Source organism: Diospyros lotus, chromosome 3 (assembly GCF_014633365.1).
Source record: "Diospyros lotus cultivar Yz01 chromosome 3, ASM1463336v1, whole genome shotgun sequence".
Lineage (NCBI taxonomy): Eukaryota > Viridiplantae > Streptophyta > Magnoliopsida > Ericales > Ebenaceae > Diospyros > Diospyros lotus.
In genome coordinates this window covers 5213061-5225972 of record NC_068340.1, presented here as the reverse complement: position 1 = coordinate 5225972, position 12912 = coordinate 5213061, and the positions used below count along the sequence as shown (strand labels likewise).

General features: G+C 37.6%; 1 protein-coding gene across 1 annotated transcript in view; it reads left to right on the top strand.

Annotated features, from left to right (window-relative positions):
• LOC127796631 (AP-1 complex subunit gamma-2-like) overlaps positions 1 to 12912 on the top strand; it is a 94011-nt gene that overhangs the window by 52623 nt on the left and 28476 nt on the right. The window contains exons 10-11 of the mRNA XM_052328875.1: positions 2627 to 2749; positions 2838 to 2933. Coding sequence (XP_052184835.1) covers positions 2627 to 2749; positions 2838 to 2933 — 219 coding nt within the window. The remainder of the gene's footprint in view (positions 1 to 2626; positions 2750 to 2837; positions 2934 to 12912) is intronic.

Below are 12912 nucleotides of genomic sequence, written 5' to 3'. Positions count from 1 at the left end.
CCAATTTTTTTTATTGATACGGTATAAATGTTATTCTAAATTAAAATGAGTAGAAAGAAAACTAGAAAAAAACCCACAAAAACCAGTATGTACCTGTACAATCCAAAAAATCAAGAAAGAGACTGGCATAGATTAGCACAAGCCAATGAACTGGCCGGTCTGAAACATATATTCTTTATACTTTTTCTGGTACCTAACAGTATTAATATAGTATGGTAACAATTGGGAATTCAATTTCTGAGCTTCTACTACAGGGATGAATTGTGTTTTTAGAGCAACCATGGTGTGCAAGCTGTAACACTCTAATGGCATTCAGAACTTGACAAACTACTATGGATGACAAGAGTTATCATATAACGCAATGTCAAGTATTCTTTTAAAAGAATGTATGAATTCATTAATTAATTTAGGTGAGAACATGAACAACAAAAACAACTCAAATAGATCAAAATCCTCACTCCACCAAATGAGACTTGAGGAAAAAACAGAGGTCAACATCCACCCAATCCTGAAGGGAATAGGGAAAGAAACTGAAACCAACCTCAGCTGCTGTCAGTAGCCAAAGGACAATCATACTCAAGGAGGCAGAACCACCCACAAGCTGAAGCTGAAGTGAAATCCGAAGCTGAAGCTGAGACCAATTACCTCCTCTACTGCCAAAAACACTACAGGTCTGCACTCAATATAAGTTGTGAACAGGAGTATGGGAAAGAGGGGTCCCAAACCTGAATCTAGTAAAATAGATGTGCAATAGTCAGTCTGAACAGATCAGCTGAAGGAACTGAAACATTGTCGAACACCACTCTATAGAACTCAAGCTGTAAAGTCCACATTCCGCTGAAGAAGACAGAGACCAAAATCTTTTGATAGTCTTCCCACAGACATAACCCCTGCTTCCCACCGATCAGACATTTCCAAGGTAGAGCTATCCAATGTAAACCCCACCATTGAAAACCTCACAACAGAAACTCCAACTTACCTCACAATGGAGGAAAGGTGATCCCCAGATTCATCAAAGTGGCAGCAGAAAGGATAACCAATATTATCAATATCTGGAATCCCTTTCTTCACCCAATTCTCTTTGGTGCTAATTTTGTTAAGGAGAGCCAACCATATAAAAACTTCCACTTTAGACGGATCGATAGTAAACCATATATTCCTAACGACCACCCCAAAGCTTGTAGACCCCCATTGAAAACCACATTCTCTTCTATTGGAGGCACAATGAACGGACCGAAAAATCACCACTTTGAGCCAAGGGCCAACAAATTCTATCTTCTGAATCAATACTGAAATTTTGTGCTGAAATTAACTGCATAAGATCCTCCAAATGCACAGACTCCCACTGGAATAAGGGCCTCCTCCAACACAAGTTCCGAACCCATACCGAACCTGACCAAGAACCAATAAAGGAAATGCAACAATTCTTATTTTCAGAGATCTGGAAAAGCCTTGGAAACCTCTCATTTAGGACTGGCAGACCCAACCAGTTATCTTCCCAAAAACGGGCATGATCCCCTTTCCCAACAAAACATCAAGCAGCTATGAGCCACAGCTCTAAGCTCTGTAGAATGTAAACAGGTTGCTGAGATTTCTTTCAGACCGTACTAATATGATGAGAAGAGACTGAAGTTATAGTTTGCAGTCAAGAAGGGCTTAAGTTATACTTGCCCATAGTGACTTTGCACCATAGGAAACCATCATCATTGAGGAACCACCTCCACCATTTAAACAGCAGAACATTGTTCTTAATAAGAAGAGAGCCCACCCCAAGGCCTCCAAATTTCTTATTTTCTCCATGCAACCCCAGGAAACTAGAGCCATCTTCTTCCCATTACTGGGAACTCCCCAAAAAAACATTCCTTTGCAGCTTAACCACTTTGTAGCCACCCCTTTTCGTATTTTAAAGATTGATAGGTAGTAGCTCGTATATATATGCAATGCCAAGTTTTATCATCCATAGCTTGTACGTATGTATGTATAAAGCATATTTTGTCATCCAGAGTTCTATATTCTCATGCAAAATCCAAGTTCTTAAATATTATACAGATTTTGAGCATCTGAGACAAGCAGCCCACAATTTTGGGAAAAAAGTTGTGACACATCATAGTAGTGGGATAGCTAATTCCTCTGCAATGACATAGGATATTTTCAAATATTTTTTCATGGTCTAGTTTTACAAATTCTTAATACAATGTGGTGGAAATCTGGCTGTTATTCTAGCCCTAGATTGCATCTGGTTTACTTTTGGAATGTTTGGTTACTGTGATGAGGATCTGCCTGTAGAGTAGAGAATAAACTGTGTCAATGATCATGTTTACTGATTTTATTTTGTATATCTTCTGATCCCAGTTTTGTTGATTTTTTTATTTCTGCTTTTTCTTTTTTTATTTCCTCCAAATTGGACCTGCAGATGCTATTATGTTGCTTACTTATGGTATTAATTTCTGGTTGGTGCTGCTATTGCTGAATAATTTTATTTCTAATCTTAAATTCTCTCATTCACGTCCAATGTCTTGGATGTATTCCTTGTGTCTTTTTTGGTGTCTTTTTAAGTTTCCATTTTACTTATTGTGAATCAAGTGCATGTCATAAAAGGCACTAATCCTTGTGCTATGCTTAGTAGGCAGGAAATTTTGTGACCGATGAAGTGTGGCATTCCCTAATTGTTGTCATAACAAATGCTTCTAACCTCCATGGATATGCTATACGGTCCCTGTTCAGAGCAGTCCAAACATCAGGTGAACAGGTACTTCATTTTATAAGGGAAGAGTTTAATGTGGAAGTTCTATAATCTAGAATTTTTAAGTGGAGAACTTTTTTGATATTTTCATCAGGAAAGTCTTGTTCGAGTGACAGTTTGGTGTATTGGAGAATATGGTGAAATGTTGGTCAATAATACTGGAATGCTTGAAGCAGAAGAACCAATAACAGTGAGTTTACTTTTAGAACATTTCCTGAATTTCAGTTTCATTGTGGTTGATTTTCATTATCTGCTAGTTACATATGCTTGTGAATTAAATAATTTAAATCAGTCTCTAGCAACTTATGCTAATGCTTGAAAAATAGGTAGGGAGAGTATAGAAGAGAGCATGATGAAGAAAAGGTCATAGGTTGTTATTTTTCTCCAACTCTACACCCCATATTCATACTATTATTGAAACAATATGAAAGAGCTTGAAAAGAATTTAGAACCGAAAACCAAGAGAGGAAAGGAAACTCTCAATATTCACCAGTGAAATTAAAAATGAATACAATCCTAACAAAGAGAAGACACTGCTATTTATAGAAACTGTCTTGACAACAAGCCTCTACACCGAGACATCTTATAACCGCCTAACAACAATAAACAAAACAGAAGCAACAACATAAACAGCAACATAACGATACAATAAGAAGCCTATCATACTCTCACATTCCCCCTCAAATTAGACCCCATGGAGAATCAACTGATAATAAGCAACAACAAGAAGCTACTCTTTGACTGTTGACATGAGAGGGATTCTTGGAAGATCAGGCTTCTGAATAGGAGATATCCTTAGATGAAGCTTATCACAGAGAAACTGAAAATGACTTCTAGCTAAGTCTTTAGTAAAAACATCAGCAACTTGATAGTCAGTAGGAACATAGCGAATTTCAACCTCCCCATTCTCAACTTTCTCCCACACAAAGTGAATATCAATCTCCAAATGCTTAGTACGAGCATGAAAAATCGGATTTTCAGCAATGCTTTTAGCAGCTAGGTTATCACTCCAGAGAATAGGAATATGAGTACACGGATAGCCAAGCTCTGAAAACAAGGATTTTAACCACATAATTTCAGTCACACCTTGAGCAATTGCTCAGTATTCAGCTTCTCCTACAGACCTAGCTACAACTGACTGCTTACGAGAACTCCATATAATCAAATTACTTCCAAGAAACACACACAGCCCACTGGTAGATCGACGAGTACTCGACAACCCGCGTGATTAGCATCCGTATACACTGTAAGAGAAAGATCAGCTGAGAAGGGAGAAAAGAACAACCCCAAACCAAGAAAACCTTTAAGATACCGAAACAGACGCTTGCAAGCAACCCAATGTTGCTGCTTAGGAGTTGAAAGAAACTGACTGAGCCGATTAACAATGAAAGCAATATCCGGTCTAGTATAAGTGAGATATTGCAAGGAGCCAATCACAGTGCGATAGAGAGAAGGATCCGAGAAAGACTCACCTCATTTGCTGTGTTAACTGGATTCTCACAAGGCTTACAATCCAACATAGCGGTTTTCTTTAACAGATCAATTGTATACTTAGTTTGAGTGAGGTAAAGGCCATCAGTATTACGATGAGCCTCAAAACCAAGAAAATAGCTATCAGAACCCAGCGTTTTGAGAGCAAAATGTGTATTCAAATCTTGAATACAAGCTCTAAGGGCTGAAGAATCGGAACCTGTAATCAGTATGTCATCAACATAGACTAAGACATATAGAACAAATTGAGCAGTTCTCTTAACAAACAAGGAAGCATTTGAAACTGCTCTAACAAAACCCCAAGACTGCAGAGCAACTCTCAACTTGGTATACCAGGCTCGTGGTGCACTGTTTTAATCCATAAAGAGATTTTTTCAGCTTGCAAACATGAGTAGGGAACTGAGAATGAACAAACCCTTCTAGTTGAGATATAAAAACATCCTCACTCAAATCACCATTCAAAAATGCATTATTAACATCCACTTGTTGGATGTCCCAGCCAAAAGTAACAGCCAAAGAAAACAACACTCGAATTGTTGGGGCTTTAATAACAGGACTGAAAGTCTCGACATAGTCAATGTCGGGATTTTGATGAAATCCCTTGGCCACCAAACGTGCTTTGTAACGAAGCATTGTACCATCTACCTTATATTTAATTCGAAAAACCCACTTGCAACCAATAACATTCATGTTTTTAGAGAAAGGAACTAAATCCCAAGTGTGATTATGTTGTAAGGCAGTATACTCTTCTTCCATAGTCTTGACCCATTTTGAATCTAAGAAGGCCTCACTAACAGTAGTAGGTTCCAAAGAGCTCACTAAGGCATGAGGAGATGTAGTAGTAAGAAGTTTAGCCTTGGATCGAGTGACCATAGGATGAACAGAAGGTTTAGGAACACGAGAGGCTGCTGGCAACAACAAAGAAGGCTCCAACAATGGAGAGGACAAGGATGAAGAAGACACAGGAGAATGGGGTTGAGGAACAACAAGTAAAGACTGAGAAGTAGAAGCAGCAGGAGATGAAGCTGCAGAAGGTGGAGAAGATGGTAAGGAGAAAGAACCCGAAGGTTATGCTACTACAGAGGAAGGAGATGACAAATGAGAAAAAGAAGGGAATGACTGAAATACCGAAGTAGATGGACGACCCGAAATAGTAGAAAGAACACTAGATGAAGAAGAAACAGACTGGAACAAACTAGGGTAAGGAAAATCATCTAGATTAAAGAGAACATGTCTAGAAACATAGACACGACCAGAAGGATGCAAACATTTATAGTTTGCATGACCATGACTATACCCAATAAAGACACATTTTGTGGAATGAAAGGTGAACTTATGTTTGGAATAGGGACGAAGATAGGAAAAACATGCACAGCCAAAAGGCTGAAGAAAAAGATAATCAAGTGATTTAAGAAATAACATCTCAAAAGGTGTTCGAAACTTGAGAGGAGCTGAAGGAAGCAGATTTATAAGACAAACTGCAGTTTGGAAAGCTTCTACCCAAAACTTAAGAGGCATGGCAGCATGGCTTAATAAAGTGAGTCTCATTTCAGCTATGTGACGATGTTTTCTTTCAGCAACACCGTTCTGCTGAAAAGTATGAGGACAAGTGAAACGTGGTTGAATGCCATGTGAATGTAAATAAGGTAGAAAAGCTCTAAACTCTCCCCCATTGTTTGTGTGTAGAGATTTAATCTTGGCATTATATTGAAGTTCAGCTAGTTTGTGAAAGGTAATGAAAACTGACAAAGCATCAGATTTTAACTTTAGAGGGTATAGCCAGGTATAGCGGGTGTAGGCATCAACAAAAACAATATAGTAACGATAGCCTTTGGTTGATAAAGTGGGGGAAGGCCCCCATAGGTTAGAATAGACTCGTTCAAGTGGTCTAACTGCTGTGATTTCATAATCAGAAAAAGGAAGTTGATGAAGTTTACCAATTTTGCAAGAATCACAAAAAGATAGAGATGACAAAGAAAATGGAACTTGAATTTTATTCAACACCAATCGCAGTACATTGAGTGAAGGATGCCCTAGTTTTGCATGCCATTGCTTGCAAGCATGATTAGTTTGGGCAACATTTACATTTACAGTAGAAGACAATCCTGAATTAGAAGAAGTGGATTGTTTACAGTTTGGAAAAGAAAATTGAGTACATGTAGAAGGAGATGTACTGCGTACAAGAGACTTTGGACTAAATGAATGAGCTAGAAGCCTAAAATCAGCAGAAGCAATAGCTGAATTCAATTGATATAGCCCATCCTTAAGCTGCCCTCTGAGTAGCACTTGTCCGGTATTCTTGTCCTTAATCACACAAGTATGAGAATCAAATTCAACAATAAGATCATGATCCTTAATTAACTGAGAGACACTGATTAAATTTTTTCGCATGTTAGGAACATGTAAAACATTAGGTAAGGTAATACAAGACATAGGTTGAGAATGAGAATACAATTGTCTAAGGCCAACATTTGAGATTGAGAGTTTCTTACCATTACCAATAGATACTTTATCTCCACCATTATAAGGAGTATGCAATTAGAGATTTTGAAGATTGCTGGTGATGTGATTTGTTGCTCCAGAATCAACAAACCATGGCTGATCAGAAAAAGATGGTTGTCGGTCATAAGACTGACGATCTAAAGGCTGTTGAGAAAATTGATTATAGTGAGCACTTTGAACCGAACTAACATCACTCATGTAGACCTCATTAGAGTCACTTAGGGAGGCTATATAAGCTCTAGAATCTGACTGTGAATTCACTGGTGAATTACCAAACCTATTCTGGTTTGGAACAAAACCAAAGGATCTTTGAAATTTTTTATCAAAGCGATGATAGCATCGATCAACCAAATGTCCTGGTTTGCCACATAATTGGCAGTAAAAACGTCTACCAGACTGACGACCTCGACCACGTCCTCCTCATGTACCAAAACCACCTCCTCTTTGATTTTGACCTCCTCTCATACTCTGAAAATTATTAGCTCCTCCTCTCTGATTATAATCAGTCAAATTGACTTGCATTGAAGGTGTGACCGAATCAACATTGACCATCGACTGTGGTACATTCTTAGAGATTAATCTATGTTCATGCATTAATAGCAGATACTAGACCTTGTCCAGATCTGCATCATTCATCTGGTACGTCATTAGGCTAACTACAGTTTCATAGTTATGATCTAAACCATTAAGAATTACAAGCAACAATTCTTTTCCATCCAAAGGTTCACCTATAGTAGCCAGTGAATGTCCAATTGTCTTAATCTTGAGAATATAGTCGTTAATCGACATATCATCTTTCTTAACTAGTCGTAGTTGCTGCTTAAGTTGAAACGACCTAGCGATTGTTTGCCTCGAATACAAATTCTCAAGTGTAGACCATACTTCAGAAGACGACTCGCAATGTATTACCTGCGCCAGTACATCCTTATCAATTGTGGAGAACAACCAGCCAAGAAGGAGCTAATCCGATCGCAACCATGCCATATACTCTGGATTCAGCATCGATCCTACAACTTCCTTATCACCAGGCTCAGCAACATACTTAGGTAGTGGTGAAACCTTATTCAAGAATGGAAACAGATCGAAGGCGCGTATTGTAGTTAGAACTTGCGCCTTCCAAAAAATAATCCAATTTGATAGGAATAAATTGGAAGGCCTTTGCAATTGCACCAAAATCAGATTGCGAAGAAAGAGAAAAGGTAGATGACAAGTGAGGTGGTGAAGAGGAGGAAGCACCTTGAACAGGTGACAAATTCATGTCAGTTGCTCTGATACCATGAAACAGTATGAAAGAGCTTGAAAAGAATTTAGAATCGAAAACCAAGAGAGGAAATGAAACTCTCAATATTCACCAGTGAAATTAAAAATGAATACAATCTTAACAAAGAGAAGACACTGCTATTTATAGTAGCTGCCTTGACAACAAGCCTCTACACCGAGACATCTTATAAACCACCTAACAACAATAAACAAAACAGAAGCAACAACATAAACAGCAACATAACGATACAATAAGAAACCTATCATACTCTCACAATTATTTGGATTGGGAAAGATTACAACAGGATCAATTACATCACACAATTATAGCAATCAATCAATCAAAGATTGTAGTTATCAATCATCCCAATTTTTAGCTATCAACACTAATCCATTCTTTAAACATTCAGATGATTGAACAACTGTGATGATCTATGGGTAACTTCAAAAAGTACACTTTTACTCCCCATAAATCCCAATATCCGGACTCATTTTTTCCTTCCACTGATTTTTCTTGGAGAGAATAGTCTTCTTTTGACTGCTGTTCTCCCTTCTTTCTACATGTTTGTTCTTGTGGTATGGTGACTGACTCATTGGATTTCAACTCTAAGCCATCCCTAGAGCTTTATTATTTAGATAAACTGTTGGAGAAGATAAAGGAGAAAATTTAAGCTATAATTGAGAAGATGAGAAGAGAAAATACTAAAGATAAAGATAAAGGAGATAACCAGCTGGAAGGATAAGGATATTCCTTAAAATCAGATAAGGAAATTCTGGTTTATATTAATCTTAATCTAAAGTATGTTGTTGTAATCTATTCCTAAATATTAGGAGTGTAATCTAGTCCTACATTCTAGGAGGTAATCTAGTCCTAAATTCTAGGAGATTTCTTAGGAAACTTTGTGTATATATTTACATACCGCAGATCAATGAAATTCATGGAAGTTGTTTCATTCATGAAACTTCCAGAAAGTTTATTTTTCATGGTATCAGAACCATGGTTCCGTGGCAGTTTTTCCCACTTGTTTTTCCTGTTCTACAGCTGGTAGATCTCTGTAAGTTCACGATATGGCTGAGACTCTTGCAGCAGGTGAAATTTCTACCAATCTACCATCTACAACAAGGAATACTCAAGTCCCACAACCCCCAATCATTCTCGATAATCACTCTCTCCAGATCGCTCAGCATAAACTGAATGGAACCAACTTCAAAGAATGGTTCTAGTCAGTTTTACTGGTGATCCGAGGAAAGGGCAATGTTGGATATCTAAATGGGACAGCTTCTAAGCCAAGCATTGATTCAACAAATTATGGTGTTTGGGAGGATTAAAACTCTATAGTAATGGCATGGTTAGTTAATTCTATGGAGCCAAAGATTGGGAGGACCTATTTGTTCTACAAGACAACTCAAGAGATTTGGGAAGTTATGTAAGAAATTTACTTGGACATGGAGAACACTGCCCAAAGCTTCCAGATTTGCTCTACTATTCAGACAAGAAGGCAAGGTAATAGTTCAGTTACTGAATACTATAATTGCTTAACTGAGTTGTGGCAAGAGATGGATCTATTCCATGAGATTAAGTGGCAATGTGCTGAAGATGGCTTTAAGTATGAAAAGATGATAGAAAAAGAGAGTGTTCGATTTTTTGCATGGTCTAAATTCTGATCTTGATGAAGTATGAGGGAGGTTGCTTGAAACCAAGCCCTTTCCATTAATAAGGGAAGTTTTTGCAGAAGTAAGAAGAGAAGAAAACCAAAAAAAAAAAGTGATGCTAAATCCTTCAGGAGTGATCAATTCTGATGTAAACTTATAGACATCAACATTAGTCTCCTCAAGGATAAAAATATCAAATCCATCCAAAGGAGAGCTTCAAAAGGAAAAACCTTGGTGTGATCACTATAATAAACCATATCACACAAAGGAAACTTGCTGAAAAATTCATGGAAAACTAGCAAATTGGAAGCCTAGAAATCATAGGAAGGGAAATCAAGCAGGCTATGGAGGAGAAGTGGAAATCGGAAAATCAACCAACCTAATTTTGTCTGCAGATCAGTTGGAGGATTTACAGCAACTATTGAGCCAAACCAAGATGGCCAAATCTAAGACAAGTGAAGCTCCTAACTTGGTAGTGTCACTTGCTAAGCAAGGTATACCTATACACACTCTAATCTCTTTCAAATTCCCTATAGATTGTTGGATAATCGACATAGGTGAGTCGGATCACATGATTGGATCTTTGAGAGTGCTATCAACCTATGGACCTTGTGATCAAGGTCTACCAATCTCAATGAGAAAGGTACAACTAATGTGGCAGGCCTAAAATTGAAATCAGTGTTGTTTGTGTCTAATTTAAATTGCAATCTGTTGTCAGTAAGTTAACTCAAGAAGAGAAGTGTCTAGTGACAATTTTTCCTTCCTATTGTGAATTTTAGGACCTATCTTCAGGGAAAATGATTGGAAATGCTGAGGAGAAAAGAGGCCTCTACTATATTTCAAAGAATGGTCAGTCCCTTGGATCTAGGTCTCAAATCCAATCTTCCTTGTCTACTATTTCAGATTCTGAATTTATGCTATGGGATCAGCGTTTAGGACACCCTAGCTTCAATTATCTCAAAGTCTTGTATCCCTATCATTTTATTAATAAAAGAAGTCATTCCTTTCATTGTGAGCAATGCATCCTTGCTAAACAAACCAGAATTTCTCATCCATCTCATACATATAAACCTACAAAGCCATTCTATTTGATTCATAGTGATATCTGGGAGCCAGCAAGGACTTCTAATTTGACTAACACTCGGTGGTTTATCATATTTATAGATGACCACATAAGGGTTAGTTGAGTGTTCCTAATGAAAGACAAATCTGAAGCCTAGTTGTATTTAAAAGGTTTCATCAAATGGTCAACAATGTCTTTCAATTTTCAATCCATGTTTTACATTCAGATAATGGTAGGGAATATTTCTCAAATAAATTCAATTATTATCTAACTAAACATGGAATCATTCATCAAAGTTCATGCCCTTATAATTCCTAATAAAATGGGGTGGAAGAAAGGAAAAACCGCCACCTTCTTGAGACTGCAATGGCAATTTTGTTCACTACCTTAGTCCCTAATGCCTACTGGGGAGAAGTTGTTCTTACCTCCTCTTACCTTATTATCTGGCTTCCCTCCAATGTTCTTTCATTTAGAACCCCTTTGAGTGTCCAACTTGATTCCTATCCTCATTGCAATCGGGTTCTAAATTCCTTATCACCAAAAGTCTTTGGGTGCACTGTGATTGTTCATAAAATCAACCCTCTCAATCTAAACTTGAACCTAAGCCCTTAAATGCATATTTATTGGTTATTCTCCCACTCAGCAAGGTTACAAGTGCTACCACCCTTCTACAAGACGTTTCATTGTGTCATGTGATGTGTCATTCCTTGAACAACCACCATTTTTTCATACCACTTCTCTACAGGAACAAAGGTCCAGTGCAGAGGAACAGTGGGATTCTATTTTGCCTCTACCCATGATCCAAGATCTTGAAACCCCTACTGCCACTGAATCAGTCCTTGAACCTCCTATTCCTACTCAAAATTCAATGTCTAATTCAGGGGGAGATCATGAAGACCGGATTCAAGAAAATCCAGCATTGGATAAACCATTTTTGGTATATTTTAGAAGGCTTCATGACCCTCCGCCAAATCCGATGTCTAATCTAGAGATGGGTCTAGAAACTGAGGGTAGTGATAGCATGGAAAAGGCTACTTCCAACAAGTTTGATGATCTTGATATCCCAATAGCTCTAAGGAAAGGGGTGAGATCGTGTACAAAACATTCTATTTCAAACTATGTGGGATATTCAAAGCTATCTCTACAGGTCAAAGCCTTCACATCTAGCATTGATGACGTAGTGATTCTTAAGGATATATATACATCATGCATTGCAAGATGAAAAGTGGATGGAAGCAGTAATGAATGAGATGCAAGTCCTAGAAGCTAATGGCACTTGGAATATTGTCAATCTACCAAATGAAAAGAAAGTTGTTGGTAGCAAATGGGTTTTTACAAACAAGTACAATTCTAATGGCACTTGGCCCATTGAGGTGCCGAGAGTGCTTGGAGCCTAGGTGTGAGTCTTTTGAATGTGAGGCGCACATTGAAAATTTTGTATTAAAATAGTTGTACATCATTATTTTCAAATATATGCCTACAAAGAGGTAAATGTAAACTTATAAACTCATAATTAACAAATAACCAACACTATATAACTAAATAATGGGGTGTTTTATTGTTTTATCAAATATTTTTTAGTTTTTTCTGGTTATTATTGGTTAGATTTTAACAAGTCCATAAAAAATATATATATATATATATATATTACACAGGAGCAAAAGGTGTGCGCCTTGTGCCTGAAGGTGAGGCGCACCCTTAGCACCTAGGCGCGCGCCTCATAAAGCGAGGCACCCTCAGCTGAGCCTTGAGCCTAACCGTGCCTTTGACAAATATGCTTACCTCTTTCCTTTTGGCTCCTTGATAACCATGAACTCAAACAAGTTGAGACCTAACATCTTCAACATTATCTTCCCTCTGGCATCTTGAGTATTATCTTTCCTACTGATTATTGTCTATGTCATGTCATTTTTATTTTCCTTGTTCTTGCTGCTGTTTTTTCATTTATGCTAGCTTATAATTACATTTAATATTCTATTGCTACTCTTTTGTTATCAGTTGGCAAGGTTTGTGACCTGACCTGAAGAGACAATCTATGTTTAAATATGATAATGTAAAAAGAATAATTCTATATTTTCCAATTATATCTCTAGTAGGCAATTTGTATTAAGAGATGAAGAGTAGTTCCTGTGACTTTGGGAATTCCTCTGGAATTTGCTTTTAAGGAATTATGTGTGTTGTTACTGAGAACTTTCCTCCT